This window comes from Rhinolophus sinicus, linkage group LG05, assembly GCF_036562045.2.
Source record: "Rhinolophus sinicus isolate RSC01 linkage group LG05, ASM3656204v1, whole genome shotgun sequence".
Taxonomy (NCBI): Eukaryota; Metazoa; Chordata; class Mammalia; order Chiroptera; family Rhinolophidae; genus Rhinolophus; species Rhinolophus sinicus.
Window position 1 is genome coordinate 68427958 of NC_133755.1, and position 18909 is coordinate 68446866.

Here is an 18909-nt window from a genome sequence, read left to right on the forward strand (position 1 = left end):
ATCTTTACAATTTTGAATCTGCTAAATTATAAACATGGTATTTCCCTGCATTTTGGTTTTCTCTAATTTTTCTAATTTAAATATGGCAGTGTTTTTATGGAGTCCATTATTTCTCATGAAATGTGAACAGAATCATCTCCTGATCTTGAAAATAGCTCTTTTGCTCCTTTCGAGGTAAAAGGTATTTTTCTCTGAACGCTTTTAGAATTCTCTCCTTGTCTTTGGGTTTTAGTAGTTTACTCTGGTGAGTGGAATTGTTGGTTTCTTATTATATATTCTGCATGGGCTTCGTGTTCCTTTTTGATATTGCGGCTTGATGTCTTTTTTCCCCATCATTGTTATTTTTCTCAGTCATTAGTTCTTCCAATATAGCTTTTACCTTATTTTCTTTTTCATCTTCTTTTGGGACACCAAAATAATATATATATTTAATCTTTTAAAACAGCATATTTCTTATGTCTCTTATGCACTTTCCTTATTTTCAATTGTTTTGTTTGTATGTGCTTCAAAAGGATATTTCTTTCAGATTTGTTTTCCAATTCACTACTTTTATCTTCAGCTTTGTCTCACTTTCTATTAAACTCATTAGTTTATTCCTTAATTTTAGTTACTAGAGTTTTCAATCCTAGAATACTTAATTGTTCTTTTTCTTAATTTATATACATGGTTGAATTTGTCCATCTTGTCTTTTAATTTCTTGACCAAATTAAACATAATTATTATAGAGTCCATATCTGATAATTCCATTACTTGGTTTCCCTGTCTGTCTGCCATTTCTCTTAGGTGTAGATCACATTGTCTTATCTCCCCATAGGATTGGTTATTTTAGCTTGAGTGCCAGACATTAAATCTGAAAACTTGTAGAGTTCATTTGAGTCTCTGTGTATTATAATATTCCTGAAGAGAGAATTTACCTTTGCTTCTGGCTGATTAAGTATACTTGATTACTTTCACTCAGTGGCCAAAAGATAATTTTAAATTGTTGTTTTAGAGGTTCAGCCAAACTCTGTGGCCATTTATGATCCCAACTGAAGGCCTGAGAGTTCTTTGGTGCTGCTCCTCATTGGCAAGCCCTGACTCTAACTTTTGTCCCCGAAACCCATGTATCTCTCAAAAGCACTGTCTTATCAGTCTATCAGGCATCACCTTCAGAATCATTTAAGATGGTTAGTTCTAAACACTCACTTTGCCATTAGAGAAAAACTCATCTTGATGAACCTTTCAAAGACATCTTTATAGACTTTATATCTACCACCTGTACCTTCTCCACTTGTGAAGATAATACTTGGCACTTAGGAAATGTTTAGTAAATATGTACTGAGTTGATGAATGGACTCCAAGTTCCTTCTGCTTCCCAACATTTTTCATTTTTCTTATAAACTTTAGGCCAATGAACAAAATTAGAATGGCACATATTCAATATCTGCTGTGTATCAGGACATATAAAATGCATCTTGCATATTCTACCTCATTATTCTCTTAGTAATGTTGAGACATAGTAGTTATACACATTGAGACATAATAGTTATACACATGACAAAGTCCAGATTGTGGCTTGGAGAACTGAAAAGTGGTCCTTGAAACTGAAGAGGAGAAGCTTCTTGTGGAGGAGAAGCTTCAGGTATTAAAACATCAATTCTTACAGACAGTGAAGCATCCACACTTGGAAAAGCAATGATGTCTCCATTTCTTTTTTTTTCCAATTCCAAATTACTCCTCAGTACCATGATTTCTGCCCCACCGCTGTGCTGAATCTATACTTGCTGAGGTTACTACTGGCTTACCAGCTGCCAAATCTAACATCCATATTCAACCCTGATCTTGATCTCCTTGGGGCACCCATCTCTCCTAGACATTCCCACCAGTTAAGAACTCACTCTTCTTTCTACCTGACACTTACTCGCTCTTTATGTCTGTTCCCCAACCCCACTGCATTCCTATCCTCTATGTTTGGGTCTTAGATTTTGGGATTTCAATTTCAGCCATGGTTATCTTCTGTTCTTGCTTTGATTACATTCAAATGGATGGCTCATAGAACAATCCATATACCGATGGCTACCACCTCTCTTTCTGCCACTTTGATCTTTCTCTCAACCACCAGATACTTTGTCAACAGCGTAATATATATTCTACTTCAGCATTCTCATCTCTGTAGCTCACCAAAGTCACCATGTTTAGAACCACTTTAATCTTACTCCCAAATCTGATCATTCTCCTATCTAACTATACCTTTACATATCCAAGGTGGGACCACAGAAGTCCTGTTCCTTCTCCATATTCCAAATTTATCACTAAATTCTGTGGATTGGAATTACCTAAAATTGTCTTTGTTTTCCCTTCTTGCTGTCACCACTGTACTGCCTTAGTTCATGCTTTGCTTAGTCTAGTATATGGAAATAACTTCTTAGTTTTTGGATTGCCCCATCTTTAATCCTTTCCCACACAACAACTAGGTAGATCATTCTCAAAAACAAATTTAATCATCTTATTCCCTTTCTTAAAAAGCTTCAGATGTTCATCCCTCTTTTGTGGTTTTTTATGATTGAGCTGAGGCTACTCAACAATAGAAACATAGAAAGAGAGGCCCAGAGATTGCATTTATCAAGCCCATCCAGGGCAGAGGTTTCCACAGTCCAAAGATTTAAGCTTTTTGTTTGTTGCTGCTCTGAAGAAGGCAGCATCACATTATCAGTGTCTGATGTCTTCATTCATCTGGCTCTTAGTAATTCCCATTCTATTTGGTAAGCAGTTGTCCAGTTATAATTTAGTTTACCAGATAGGGTGTTTACAAACAAATAATGCAAGACTTCGAGAAAGTTGTAGTTCATGCTGTAAGTAAGCAAATGCTTGTTCTGGCATTATTGAGTTTCACCTTTCAAAATTGATTTCTTAACATGATGGCAGAGAATGAGGTCTTATGTGGAATTGTGGCTGGCTGATTAAGGGGACAGCTCAAAACTTTGGCAATCAAATCTTTATTTATAAATTTGGGGTTTGCATGTTTATTTTCTCTGTTATGATGATTGTGAGTTTCCAGATGTCAGGGACAGCATCTTATCCCTGCATGGCCAGGGCCTCTCACAGTGCTAGCAAAGAGCAAGTCTTAAATGTTTGAATCAATGAAATGGACTCAATTATCCAAGAAGTCACTCTATAGACAGGAGCTTCCTGAAGAAAGAGGGAGAGGTTGAAGACAGAGTTCTGTTTGTGAGATGGAAGAAATGGCGATTAGCATGAGAATGTGAGCTTCTGATAGGACAGGTGAATGGTGAGGCTTGCCCTCCGGATGGTGCCTGAGGATGACAAGTGAGAAAGGCATCCCTAAGATTACCCAGGCTTCAAGTCAGTTTGGTGAGGCTGTTTCCTTGTTGATGCGGTGGAGGCATGGGAGACGTAAGAAGTGACATGACATCTGCTGTCCATAAACCTGGTCAGCATATTTTGGCTATGGCTCAAGTCACCAAACAGAATGTTGGGGGTGAGTTACTGTGGACCTCTGGAAAGTCCAACATTCGATAGGTACAGGTGTTATTGGGCCTGTAGCACAGTGGAAGTAGTCATTACTCACCTGGGCTTGACGTCTTGGCAAAGGGGTCTGGTGCCATTACACGCTGGTCCATTGGGAAAGGTGGGCCCTTGTAGGTGGACCTTTCTGCCTGTTCACGTCCTCCTATCAAACTCCTTATGGCCCAGTCTCAGTCCTCCATGAAGTCTTCCTTCCAGCTTACGTAGGCCTCTGTCCACTCAACTTTTATTAAACTTAACATTAGCCTGTTAAAAATTTTTTGTCAGCTCTTCTGGATATATATATATATATATATATATATATATATATATATATATATATATTCTTCAGTTAGCTTATAAACTACCTGACGTTTGGGACCTGATGATTTCTTGCACCCCTCACACACAGTTGATAAGATGATACTAGGTAACAATGTCACTGATACCCAACATATTTTTTGAATTGAAATTTTTTTCCTTTTTTTTTGTATTTAGGACTGTAAAGAGATTAAAGGAGAGCGGTTTACTAACTGGGGAATAAAGCTTTCAGTGAACAATGTCTCAGCAGAAGACAGAGGGAACTATACGTGTCAAGCCAGACTGATACATGCAGGGAGAGAATACATGGTTTTAAATAGAATTACTGTGAATACCAGTAAGTATGCTCATACCCACTGCCTGGACTCCTCTTGGCTTTGCGTATATGGCTCTCTGACTGAGACAAGTGGTTCTTGATCTTGATCTTCCTGAAGGTTAGCAGGCTCTCAAGCTTGTCATGACTAGAATCAGGGCAGAAAGAGTGAGGCAAAAGGACACGAGCAGTTTTGTTTCCTCATCTGAAAAGACAGAATTCTCAAAACTCTCAGTTTATTTATGAAAATTAAGTGAGATCACATATGTAGAGTAGCTCTTAGGGTGCCTGGCCAAGTGTAGGTATTCAGTAAGTGATGGATTTTAGGAATTTTACTCTATTTCCCTCCACCCTCACTGGTGTTACTCTTCTGTGGGCTATTCCAGCTTTGACTTCCCCTGGCTCAGGAACTGCAGAGTTCAAGGTCTCTAGAATTGGTTCCAGGATGCCCAGTGCTCATGAGATTTTAGTTCTTGAACATATGACCTAGAGATTTGAAAGCAAACTCTTAGGGATAGAAGAAACCCTAAGAATAATTTAGCTCAAGCCATTAATTTTACAAAGGTCCGGGAGGTGAGTGACCTATGGAAGCTTTCAAAGCTGGTTAGTGACAGAAATTCAAGCCTTCAGGGCCCAGACAAGCATTTTTCTTCTAAACACACTCAGCAAGGAGTTCCCTCTATGTTGTCTTTTGCTTTTACTTGTTTTTTAAATAGAGAGTTGTGTTTTGTATTTACCTATCTAAATGGAAAGAACTGAAGGCTGAATGTATCTTTGACTTGGACCTTCATGTTCGTCATGAATTTCTGTCAGACTTCATGTCCTGGGGGATACTTAAAGATTTCTTGACGATGTGGTTCTCTTAGGGGAATATTCAGCGTGGGTGGCTTCCTGCTTCCCACCTGGAGCACCTTAATTATGAAAATTAATTGCAGTAGATTTTGTAATCTTCATGCTTTGGGTTTTATGCTAACTGATATAACTCTGACAGTAGGCTCTTTCTTTGTCTTGTTCACAATTGCATCCCTAACACCTAACGCCATGACTGGCCTTGATTAGGCCCAGATCTATGTATGAACGGAATGATTGACTATTACCATGCTTTAGTTTTATGGGGAGCTGAGGGAATTTTTTGAAAGGTGAAATTTCAAAGGAAAAATGGAGACTACCTCAAGAGGTCATTGAGTCCAATAGTCTATATTTCAAGTCATTGTAATAAACATTTATTTGTTATCTACCAAAAATCGTGAGAACCTGATAAGTTAAAAACAAACAAACACACATCGTTTCTTCTATTAAGAAGCTCTCAGCCTAGTGGTAGTAGAGGAGATAGAGACATAAGTGGGACATTTTAGCGTTATGTGTTAAGAGCAGAGTTACAGATAGTTTCTGGGGGAGCAAGAAAAGAGTCAGAAGTAGCACAGGAGTAGTAAGTGAATGGTCCAGGAGGTTTGCAAGAGGAACTGCCTCTTAGCTGAGTTTTGAAGGATGAGTAGGATTACAGAAACAAAGAAGAGTGACGAGGAGCAGAGAGAGCAGTATAAGGCAAAGTGTAGACATTTCTACCATTATAGTTTATGTTGGATCAAAATTAATCTTGTGAGAGCATATGTAAGTACGAGGTGAGGTGTGGTGGAAGCTGAAGCCATAGAGTCAAACAGGGGCAAGGTCAAGGGCACCCGTTATACGCCGGCTTTACTATGCTGCTGCTGAAGAGCCCTGGGAAGGGTACAAGGGCCGAGTGACAAAGCTGCATTTGGGATGGGCAAGCTCAGTCTTGAGATGGTTTGAGCAGGAGTCGAAGAAGGTGTGGATGCTTGGAGACCACTTAATCAGCTGCTACGATCTCTAGAAGAATGCTGATAATCTGACCTTGGGTGGAGGTGGTAGGGATTCTTCTTCAGGCAGTCTCTTTATTATGTGCCCAACAAGACCAGGACCTGTGCTAAGCAGAGAGAATATGATGGTGAGGAAAACAACCCATGACCCCTGGTCTGATAGAGCTTTGAATTCTGAGCAGGAAGGTAGGCTGAGATAAATCAATTACTCTACTAATGAGTAATTACCAAGGAAATTCATGCAATGAAGGAAAGGAAAACATGAGATCAGAGAGACAAGGACTTATTGAGAAGACAGTGGGGTCAGGGAAAGTTGTTGATAATAGTGATGCTCGTGGTCAGGAAGCTTCAACTGTGTGATGGAATGGGTGAGATTTTTTGAAACTGAGGATGCAGCCAAAGCAAAAGCCCAATAACGAGACCGACAGTGGTATATCTGAAGGATAGAAAGCAGACAGGTTGGCTGGAGCAATGCTGAGTGAGGAAGATCCTGGTAGGTGATGAAGTTGGAGAAGGAATCAGAAGCCAAGATTAAGTAGGAACATGCAATCCACAACGGGAGTATGGATTTTATTCATACGCCCACAGGGGTGGAGAGCAGGAGGGTGGCATGATGGGACACGTTTCTGAAAGTTTATTGAGGCTGCTGTGCACAGAATAATGTTTAATAGGCAAAATGCAGGTGAGACATCAGGTAGGCACAGGCAACATGGTGTCACTGAAGATGGAGTTATGTGGATGAATTTGACGCATTTTAGGAGGTCAAGCCCACAGGTCTTAGTGTTGGATTGAATATGGTGTGAGGGATATGGCAAGGTCAAGGAAGCTAGGCCTTTGGGCATATGCAACTGACTGGACAGTGATACCATTCAATGAAATAAGATAACTTGGAAGGAAAATTTAGGAGTAAGATCATGAGTTTGGTCCTGGCTAAGCTGAGTCCTTGGAGCTTTTGAGACTCTCAAGTGGAGATATCGAGTAGACTGTGGTCTATATGGGTCTGGAGCTTAGAGAAAGATCTGGAGATACAACTTGCATGGTCATTGGCATTTAGATGGTAATTGAAGAGATGGATATACATGAGAATGCCTAGGGAAAGTGTAGAGAACAGAAGATGAGGGGTTTAGGAGTGAAGAAAGAGGCACAGACTGGGAAATGTTACGAGGTAAAATTAATTTGACTTGGTAATTGATATTTTGAAGAGGGTGAGAGAAAAACTGTTGCCTAAAATGAATTTCAGATTTTAGATATGTGTGATCAGTGGAAGGTGGTACGTTTTCTAGCTGATAACTTCTGTTTGGGACATACTGAACTTAAAGAGTTTGTAGAATGTGCAAATATTATTGTCATCGCAAAGAACACATATTTTTGCATTTTTCCTAGTTTCTTTTTTATAACTTTTCCACGTCCCACCCAAATATACAGGAGGAGTGTGGGAGTAAGGGTGATTGCTAAATTTTGGTGGACAAATGGGGAAGGGAAGAAGTAGAGAAAGATGAAGGAATGGGGAATCAACATAAGGGGGACAATGATAAAGGAGGTGGAGGATTGAAAGAGCTGAAGAATAACAGAAGGGGAAAGGATGGAAAGAGTATGGAAAAGTAGGATTGGAGCATGGAGGAATGAAACTGAAGATAAAACATTGGGCTCATTATTTCTATCTAGACCTAGGCCAGACCTTTGCTTATAGCCACTGCTTAAGAAGTGTATTTGGATATTAGGTAATGAGATTTTATTGCACAATCTCATTAGTTTATATTCATACCAAATGTATAATGTCAAAGTGAACTCTCTTTGGGTTTTTTTCCTTAGCAATTCAACTATTCCTGGTTTAAAAAATATGTGTTTATGGAATGATATTTTGTCATACCATGAGTTTTGTTTTTGATGGACTAATGTTGAAGGTTTGCTCTGTGCCATTTTTTTTAATGCTATTATCACATTAAAGTAATTGGGAATGTATCATGTGATTCTAACACAATTTTGTGTGGGTATGATTTTTTAGGAGAAAATGTTGGACACAGAGGAAGAATCCCTAAAATAATTTACCCAATAAACAATACAATTGAAGCACAACTTGGTAAGTAAAGTTACTGGAGCCACTGAAATCACTAAGGGGAGAAATCAATATGTCCACATACCCTAGTGAATTTTTTGAGTTTCAAGGATGAAGACAAACTCCATACACATCCAGTTTCCAGCTTTGGATGTACCTGAGCTCATCAGGGGAGGTATCAAAATCCAAATCCAGAGACCTGAAGCCTGAGGAAGTTGTGGTATTAATCACTATGAGTCGAAATGATTAATGTAAATCCAGTTATGCAAAGGTAATGAAAATGTGAAATAATTCCTGAAAGAGATGATATTACTATGATGTTGATCAAGCATTCTAAGTTACATTTTCTCACACTGGAAAGTATATTAAAAGAGTAGGGAAAGTTATCATGTTATATTCCTTATTTTACATAGGCAGGGATCAGTAAACATTGCCTCAGTTTCTGATCTAAGTGGAGAAAAAGGAGCTCCAATTATTTTTTAAAATTAAAGGTAATCACGGGTAAAATAAAAGCATGTTGGATACTTTCTGAAGAAAAAGAAGTAAATCAAACAAAGTTCTTATTAAAAGACAAAAGCTCAGGTTGAGTCTAATATTAAAATCTGATTACATGCTTTCTTAAAAGGTATAGATCTAAAAATTAACGATCTAGAAGATTAAATATAAACTTGTAAGCAAGATATATCTTGCAAAAATTAACACAAAGAAATCAGATTGGCAATATTACTCTTTCAATCTGATAATATATCTTTCAATGTAAAAAATTTGATGACAAATTGAATCTTTTGATAGTAATAAAAATTATAATACCTTCCAAAATAAAAAAAATATGTATATGTATATGTGAAATAGCAGTGCATCAGAATATATAAAGCTGAAACTCTCAGATATACAAAAAGAATGCAATAAGACAATATGATTGTTTCAATTATAGTGGGAGATTTTAGCATACTCTGGCTTGCACACATTTGCTAGTCAAATAAGTATCTAAAAGAGTCTAGTAATATAATAAGAATAACAAATTGAATAAACCATACTCATAAACATCTATGAAAGTCTCAGAAGAGGAAATTACACAGACCATATGGTGCAATCACAATGTACTAAGTCTAGAAACTTAAGTCAAAATAATGAGAAACCCCACAAAAATAAAATTCACTAATTGTAAATATTAAATAACAACAAATTTACCTTCTAATGGTTTGTTTTGTTGGTTAGATTTAATCCAAAGCCATAGTTACAGATTATTTAGAAAATAATGGCAGTAAAAATATACCAGACTTCATAGAATGTGACCAACGCTGAACTCAAAACAAGTTTATCTTTAAATATCATTATTACTATTAATTAGTATAGAAATAGTTCAAATACGTAAACTAATCATTTAACTCTATCAAAATGTCAACTAAATAACCCCATGGAAGAAAATAACAAAGATAAAAGTGAAATAATAATGAATTTATTAAATGGTAAGTTCCAGAATTAGTTCTGGGATAGAAGTGTGCAGGGCAGAGAAGACTCAATAAAGGAGACAGGGAAACCTCCAGCAAATCTAATGCCCCAAATGTAGAGAAACTCAAATATAAAAGACATAAATGAGAAAGCTTATAAAGCAACAAATGGAAAGAGATAAGATCTGTTTAAAAGACTTTGGATCTTCTTTTAAGAAGAGGCCTTGTAAACATTCAAGGAAATAATAATGCCCACAATAGAGGATATTTGTCTACCTATCACTCACCATGTGACTACTTCAGTGGATTTCATAAACACCTAGAGAAGATAAGTATACCTGTTACTATCTCTCTTAATTAACTTTATTCCCCTTTCCGTCTTTGACAATTCTAGCCAGTGTGTTCAGAAAATAAAGAGACAGGAGATGTAGGCCTTAGAAGAGGAAGGTAAACATATAATTGGTTTAAATGATCCATGGATGTGTACTTGGAAATTGTAAGAAAATTCTCTGAAGCAGTATAATCACTAGCAATTGTTCAGTATTATATGTATTATTCCAATACAAAATAAACTTCCAAAACTAATAGTATTTTTATGTGCCTGAAATAATCATATGTTATGTAGTTGGGGAAAATGACATTCATAATTGTAATAAAATTACAAAATATTAAGGAATAAAATGATCAGGAAATGTGAAATGTCTGCCTAAATAAAGATACTGCAATATTTTAAGACTGGACCTTAAAGAAGATGAGTTTTAGTGAATTTTCTTATTATGTTCCTAAACGGGAACACTTGATATCAAAAATAGGTTATTTTTCCCAGAATAATACATAAATTTAATATAACATTAATTAAATTTCACTGAATGTCCTGAACTTGACAAAGCATTTCTGAAATTCATGTCAAAAAATGCTGGAAAGAGTTAGCAAAGAAATAATTGAATAGAAGAGATAAAGAGAGATCTTTTCTAGTATATATTAAAGTGTATTATAAAGCTACAGTAAGTAAATACTGATAGTATACAAATACACACATTAAAGTAACATAACAAAAAATGAACAGATGCTAGGATATACAGGAATTTAGTAAAAGAGATTTGTGACACTTAAAAATGTGTAAGAAAAATGTAGTATATAAGTTTGTTAGTATAACGTGTTAAATTTGAATAATATGTAGTCCATTCTTTACCTTCTATCAGACACAAAAATACATTCGTGAGGAATTGAAGAAATACATATAAAAATAAAACACAAAAGTGACAAGAAATAAAGATAAATTTTTATCTCATTTTAGAATGATGTACTTTCTAAACGTAAAATCAGTGGAAGAAATCACAAAAGATCAAAAAATTAGACTAGCATAGAAATGTAGGTGTCTTGTATAAATAAACAATGGTAAAGTTAAAATGTGAATGACAAACTAGGAGAGAATGTTTGGAACAGAGATAACAAAAAATAGGAAATATCATTTCTATGTGAAAATACCAACAAATCAAGGAAAATGAATAATCCAAATGAGGCAAATACATAATTTACGGAAGAAAAAAACAACCAACAAAAAATGAAAATATATTCATCTGCAGCAAAACAAATGTACATAAAGCACGAATATGAAATCAGTAAGGAATAATATATATATAATACCAAGTATTAGCAAGGGTAAAATAAAGGGTGTTCTGAATTATTACAGATAGTAAATATGAGAAATCTCTTTAAATCATATGTGTTGAAAACTCTCCAAAGGTTCCCCATCTCACTCAGAATAAAATGCAAAATCCTCATGTGCCCAACATGGCCGTCCATGGTCCCCTTCTCTATTTCCAGTGTGCGTGGAGTGCTCTCCCCCTCACTGCCCTTTTCACTTGAGTGCTCTGCCTTGGTCATACGGGTCCGCTTGCTATTCCTTGAACATGCACGGCCCATCTCCGCCTCAGTCTTTGCACGTGCTGTTCCCTCCACTTGAAATGCTCTTCTCAGATATCCCCATGGTTTGTTCCTTCACTTTCATCAGGTCTCCAATGAATGTCATCTCACCTGACTACCTCATTAAGATAGCATATCTCACTATCACCATCACGCTCTATCCCCTGAAAGTTCCCTATTTCTCCTAAAAGTACTTATCACTGTCTTATGTATTTTGAACTTCCTTGTGGTATCTCTAATTCTATACGAATCTGTGTTCCTTAAGAGTAGGTCTTTTTTCTGTTTTGTTTTCTCCTGAATCACCGGTGCTCAGAACCATGCCTACAACATAGAAGATGCTCAAGAAATTGTGGCTAAATAGATAAATAAATGAATAGATTGGCATAAACTTTGTAGAGGAAAATGCCAATATGTATTCAGAACCTTGAAAGGTGTATAACTTTGGACTCATTAAATTCTACATGGTAAACCACATGCACCAGAAATGCGTCCTCAGAGCATCAGATATAGAAATACCAGGTACACATTTTTTTTTTTTAAATTATGCTTACTATGCTCAAAGAAGGAAAAGACATAATAAAGTTTTCAAAAGACAATTGGAAACTTTATAAAAGGGACATATCAAACTTGAAAAAGAACAAATAAAAACTTCAGATAAATACAATAACCAAAATAAAAAACTCAATGAAATGTTTAATAGTATATAAGATATATTTGGGGAAAAAATAAACTAAAATATAGGTCAGGTGAAGCACCTAAGATTAAGCACAGAAAGACAAATAATGGGAAACAGAAGTGAGTTAGTGAAAGAGGATACAGCGAGCTAGCATAAATATAATTTCAGTCCCAGAAGAAAGAGCAAAGAGAAAATGGAACAAGGCAATATTCTTTAAGAGATAATGCTGAGAACATTGCAAAATGATGGGAGGCATCAATTCAAAGATTCTAAAAGCTAAAAAGCTCAGCAGGAAAAATTTAAAAACCTACATCAAGGTATGCCATCATGAAACTGTAGAAAGCCAAAACAAAGGAAAAAGATATTAAAAGTTAAGGGGGAAATATGCCTTCTTTGTGCAATAGTAAGAATGCTGCTTGAATTTTTAACAGAAACAATGGAGGTTGTGTATTGAAAAGAAACTGCTAATTGTACAATCAGTGAAGCTATGACAAACTAAAAATGACAAAATTTGTCAACCACAGTCCTACCCAAAAGAACATTATTACAAAGAAAAATTCCAGGCCAATCTCATTAATAAACACAAGTGAAGAATTCTAAGCAAATTATTAGGAAATTGATTTTAACAACAGGCATAAATGATGATACATTGTGGTGACTTTGGGCTCATATGAAACAATGCAAAGTTGTTTCACATTAGATAACTCATTGTTTTATCTTGCATTAACAAACTAAAGATGAAAAATAATCTACTTAACCTCAATAGGTGACGGGAAAGTCACTTAGAAGACTTGTATTAGGAATTCATTATTTAAAAAAAGATTAAACTCTTAAAACTAGGAATGGAAGGGAATGTCTGTAATCTGCTATTAAAAACTCCATTTTTTAAAACCTACAGAAACAACACACTAAAGACTGAGTTATTGTGCACCTTTCCTTTGTTTTAAGGAAGAAGACAATCAAAATCACAAGATTTTAGTTTTTGCGGAATTTGATACGTTGACTATATTGGTATGCAAATTGGTATGCAAACATTGGTATGCAAATTCAAAGATTGAAAAATAGTCAAGACTCTTAACAAGGAAGAACTGGGTGGGAGGACTTGTGCCCCCAGATGTCAAGATTTATTAAAAAACTATAGTAATTTAAGCGGTTTAGTACTAGTATGGGAACAGACAATGGAATAGAATTGAAGGCCCAGAAGTAGATCCACACAAGAAGATACTTGATCTTGACAATATTGACTCTACAGAGAGGTAGGGAAACTTCAATAAATGGTACTGGACAATTGGATGTAATACAAAACAAAATGGAACTTGGCCTCTTTCTCATAATATTTATACAAATAATTTCAAGTGAATGGTAGACCAAAATATGAAAATCAAAACAATAAATTTCTAGCAAAACACCTTCATGATTTGGGGCAAGGGAAGATTTTTTTTAAAAATAAGAACATACAAAACGTTAGATTTGAAGGAAAAAATTTATAAGTAAGACTACATTAAAAATAAGAACTTCTGTTTATTGAAAGACACTAAAAGAATAAAAAATAAGCCACAGAGTGGAAGAAGATAGTTGCAATAAAGTGAACAGAGATCTCATACCCCTGTTTACTATGAAAACTCCTCCAAAGTAAAGAGGAAAAGACAACCTAATTTCTTGAGGAAGATAGACAAAACACTTGGACAGACAGTTTACAACAGAGGGTACAAACACGGCCAATCACAGCATAAAAAGGTGTTCGACCAAGTGCAATGAGGGGAAATGCAAATTAAATTCACAGTGTGATCCCAGGACACACACACCAAGATGGCTAAAACCAAATAGACTGATGATACCATGTGTTGTTAAGTATGTAAAGTGACAGGAACTCTCACCTGCTGGTGCAAGTGTGAATTGGCACAATTGCTTTACAAAACAGTCTGGCATCTCTTTATAAAGTTGAAGATATGCATACTCTATTACCTACCAAGCTGACTGGTAGGTAGGTACGTCTACCCATCGTGTATCAGGGTGTGCACACCTGGAATGTTGTACATGTGTGGCCCGGGAGACAGGCAGGAGAGAGTTCACAGCAGCCTTAGGCACCCGTGGCTCATACTGGAAACAACGCAAATGTGCATATAACAACAGTAGAAAAAAAATTGTAGTATATTCCATTGTCTGGAGGGAGTATAGTTACATGCAACAGTCTGGAGGAATGCCACAAACAACATGCTGGGCGGTAGAAGGTAGAGTTTGGGGTGAACACATGAGTGATAAAATAAAGAGTAGGGAAGGGGCACGTGTGAGGCTGCAGGGGTTCAGCAATATATTTTCTTGATGGGGTGAAGGTGGTATGGCTATTTGCTTTATAATGATTCAGTAAATATACATTTATAGTCTATACTTTTTACTATATGTGTATTCTCTTACACACACACACACACACACACACACACACAATCTTAAAAAGTTTAATAATGCCTGGAATAATGAAACTTGAAGTAGACTGTTTGGAAGTGCAGTGTTTCATTTTTCCTTTTCTTTTTTTTATGTGTAGTAAATTGATGGGATTTATTAGGTTCATGGGGCAAAATAAAGTGAAATATGAATTGGTTAAACATAATTTGTGAGTGTGTGTGGAGGTAGAGTAAGTGAAGAGAAGAAAGCGTGGGGGTCACAACTGGTGACGTAGAAAGATTACTGGATTTGGAATTAGAAAACCAGGGTTCACGTCTCGTTTCTTCCTCTAATGTGACCTTAGGCAAATCACTCAATCTATCTGAACTTCAATGTCCCCATCTGTAAAATGGGGATATTAGCACCTCCCCTGTTTTGCCTTGTAAGATTATTTTGAAGAGACGAAGACTGAAGGAGAAAAATGTGTATGAAACACTTTGTAAACTGTAAAATTCTTTGCTATGGTTACCAAGAGTAGAAGTAGCATTTGTGTCCCTGATATTGTGGAAAATATTGGTCAGAAGCTGGCAGCACACACATATCTCTTTACAATAGACACCCTGCAAGGTCACTTATCCCTTACAATCTCTGTCCGGGGAGAGAATAAAGTAGGTTAACATTGACCTCAGTAGTGTATTCTTGGTAATCAAAAGAGAGTCAAGGCTCAAAAGCAAGGTGCATTTAGTAGCCAGGTCATTTTGGTAGAATTTTCATGTAATATTTGTCAATTCAATTTTTATAGGCTCTAGCCTTGTTGTAAACTGCAACATAACAGACACGATAGATAATACGAACCTACGATGCTGGAGAGTCAATGGCACTTTGGTGGATACTTACTATGAAGAATCCAAACGAATTCGAGAAGGAATCGAGTAGGTGTTCTGTTTTTCTGGCTTCTCCAAAAGCTAATGAGAATTTCTCCATTTAAGTGATTTTAGTGTTAGTGCTGCTCTTTCAGATGGCTCACTGCCTCCTCGTCACTGCTTTTGGCTTTGTCTTTCAAAGATCTTCACAGTGCTGTGTGTGAGTAAGCTGCTGGTTCACAGAAGCATAAGATGCTCAGATGATCAGTTCCGCTATGTCCTGGTTAGAGACGAGGCCTGAAGTGAAGTATAGCCTTCAGGCAACAAGATGGATTTCTGTCAGCTACTTCTTAAAACTGGTCTCATTCCTACCTTTGTCATATGATGAACCAGAGGCCTTCAAGACTTAAATAGCAAAACAGACAGTAACACAGGGACTCTTAGGGGAAAACAGTGCATAATTATTAGCCGATTGAGGGTACAAACCCAATTTAAGGTGGTATAAATAGAGTGATATAAAACAAAACTTATGAAGTCAGTGGGCAAAGGAACTGGGTTGGGCCTTACAGTATAGATAAGTTAGGATAAATGGGGAGGAAGAGAGGAAGGGCCTTTAGGGCTGAGGATGGTGTCTGTAAACAACAGAACCACATTTCCTTGTCACTGTCCAGAAGATAATGCAAATTCGGAACTACACAACGCACACACCTCACTGAGTCACTCAGTGAAGTATCTGTAGGGTAAAATCATGCTCTAAGTTGCTCTCTAGGAAAGAATCTTGTTCTTCAGGCTAGAGATTACAAAATACATAGGGTGAACTATGACTCATGTATTAATGATTAGCTCTTTTCTTTTATAGAATCCCCACTTCTTTTCCGGAATATAAGTTTTACACTGTGGACATAACCTTCTTAGAAGTGAAAATGGAAGATTATGGCCATCCTTTCACGTGTCATGCTGGCGTGTCCGCAGCATACTTTGTGCTACAACCCCCAGGTAATATCCCCATGGGTCACAGGCTGTTGAGTGCTCAAAATGATGGTAAAGAAGCACATATGAACGACAAATAGCTTTAAAAGTTTGGTGTGAGGCAGGAGAGTGGTATTAAACGGAGAAACTCCATATGAAATCTAGGGAACAGCTGATGGAATGTCTGATAACATTCTTGCAGTGAGGCTGTGACATTGCTGTGGCATACTTTGAAAGTGCCATGTCAGAAGTTTTATGCATCAACACTCCAGAAAACAGAAGTGTTCCTTTGTATAATAAAACCTGATCGCTCAACTTTGGCTTCAAAATGTTTGCAACGTGGTGTGGCCTAGGGCAGGTTGTGATAAACTGTTTAATGAGTATTTTAAAAGTGAAAGTGCTCTGGTAATTGAAAGAAAAAGTGGATTTTCCCTTCCCATCCTCCTTACAGTGGGGCCTGGAGGATGAGGAAGGGGGCCTACAAAGGAAGTCATGCATGTGGTGGGTTCTAAGAATGGGGAGTTTCTCCCTTCCTCTCTCCTTCTTCCTTTTTCTAAACTCTCTCCTTCCTAGAGCCTCCTTCTTTGGCAGTACAGGTTTGGATTGTGGTAAGGAAGAAAGCTGTGCCGTTCCTCTTCTCAGATACGTAGGAAGGAGCATGTTTTCTCCAAGTTCCAGAGAAACTGGTTCTGCTCCTTGGTCATCCCCTGCCCACGGCTTCTTCCATAATCGCCCTGCCGTGTGCTCACGAAGCCAGAGCAGGATGTAAGCACCCTTCTGAGGCTGCGTCTCCCAGGCAGGTGCCCATCCCGGGCTTTGTTGACACAGAGAGACTGAGGTGGGAGTCTGGCTCTTGGCCAGTCTTGTAGAGCGAACAGAGGTGGCTTCCAGGGGACGCAACTGATGGCTCTTTATTTATGACATGAGTCCTGCTGCTCAGTTTGGAGTAACTGCAAAGAGTTATAATAATATTATAATCAAGAATGTGTGGTGGTACCGTGTGGGCAACTTTCCAAATAACGTGCTCAGCCTTCCCATCTAGAGAATCTAGTGCTGCCTCAGTGGACCCTGGCCATGGGTTTTCTGACAACAGTCCTCATGCAGGAGGAGCCAGGCTGTGTCTACCTTTGGGCGCTGGGGTTCTGCAGAATTTCCCTCCCATGTACCCAGGAGCACTTCCTTCCCTAAAATTCATGCTTTAGACCAGGTTATGCTACTCCCCTACCTATTATCTAACTACAAAGAAATATTTAAGCAGTATTCTCATGGACATCTGTACATTTCCATTTACCATTTGTATTGGAATCTGTATTAAGTAAAGCGTGTCATGGACACTCTGTATTATTATAATTTTATTTTTCTGCTGTCATTTCTAGTGCCAGACTTTCGAGCTTACTTGCTAGGAGGGCTTCTCGCCTTCACAGGTGTGGCAGTGTTTATCACCTGCATCTACAACATTTTTAAGATTGACATTATGCTTTGGTATCGAAGTGCCTTCCATTCTACTGGGACCATGGAAGGTAAGCGTGGGGAACCGCTCAGATTTGGTATTCGCTCATCCATATAATCACTGTAAATATACTTATCGGATTTTACTAGCTTGCCTTTCACATTGTTGGCAAATGTAGAGGAAGGAGCCTCCCTAGAATGTTCCATACTTGTGAGAAACAATTTGCCCAAGACCACCAGCATTGTTCAGACAAATCAGGCTTGCAGGCTAGTAGTCACCGAGTGAATAAATGCTTGCGAAATGTCAGGACCATATCATTTTCCGGGTCTCCCTGCAATCGTTTTAGAATGGTTCTCACATCCGCTGGTGTGTGCGAAAGAAGAAAAGTGCTCCTGGGGCAAAGTGCTCTTCACCCATGATCCACCTTTGGGGCTGCGTGGGCCGCATGTATGCTATGGAGGGCAGCTGGCTGTCTGCCGGCACTGCCACACCTAGTACTTGCTGCCTGAAAAGATTTGAGCCTCCGACTCTTGTTTAAAGAGAGACAGACCTGGGTTTGCATTTCAATTTTCTACTTATTCCCTGTGTGATCTTGGAAAGGTATTTAATTTTCTCTTTCTTAGTTACGGAATGAGAGGAAGGAAGGGAGGGAGGGAGGAAGGGAGGGAGGGAGGGAGGGAGGGAGGAAGGAAGGAAGGAAGGAAGGAAGGAAGGAAGGAAGGAAGGAAGGAAGAATGGAAGGAAAGAAGAGAGGGAAACCAATTCGAGTCTACATCACAGAGTGCAGTGGGAGCAACTGAGTTGAAATTCAGGAAAGCTCCCTGAGAAGGGACCTGGGGCATAGGAGGTCTCCCTTGTTACCTGGAGATCAAAGCCAGCAGCCCCTGCCACTCTGCCCAGGGCTGTCAGCTTGTTCTGTAGAGTCTGTGACCTGCCAGCAGTACTCAGCACAGAAATGCCTCAGTGTGATCCTGAAACTCTGAGGAGTAAGCATTTCCCGTTATTGTGGTTTTAACTGTAGGCCATATATGAGGTCTGACAATTAAGTGCACAAACTTGCCACTGTGCACTTACTTTGGCAGCACTGTACAAACAGCTCAGCAAGCCTTCATAACCTTGGTATATCAGTGTCTCACAGCTGTGTTCATATGGATGTGTGG

General features: G+C 37.9%; 1 protein-coding gene across 1 annotated transcript in view; it reads left to right on the forward strand.

The window, feature by feature from the left end:
• IL1RL2 (interleukin 1 receptor like 2) overlaps positions 1–18909 on the forward strand; it is a 48754-nt gene that overhangs the window by 18492 nt on the left and 11353 nt on the right. Inside the window, exons 5-9 of the mRNA XM_019753803.2 lie at positions 4003–4162; positions 7982–8056; positions 15270–15399; positions 16190–16326; positions 17676–17819. Of these exons, the coding sequence (XP_019609362.2) occupies positions 4003–4162; positions 7982–8056; positions 15270–15399; positions 16190–16326; positions 17676–17819 (646 nt within the window). The remainder of the gene's footprint in view (positions 1–4002; positions 4163–7981; positions 8057–15269; positions 15400–16189; positions 16327–17675; positions 17820–18909) is intronic.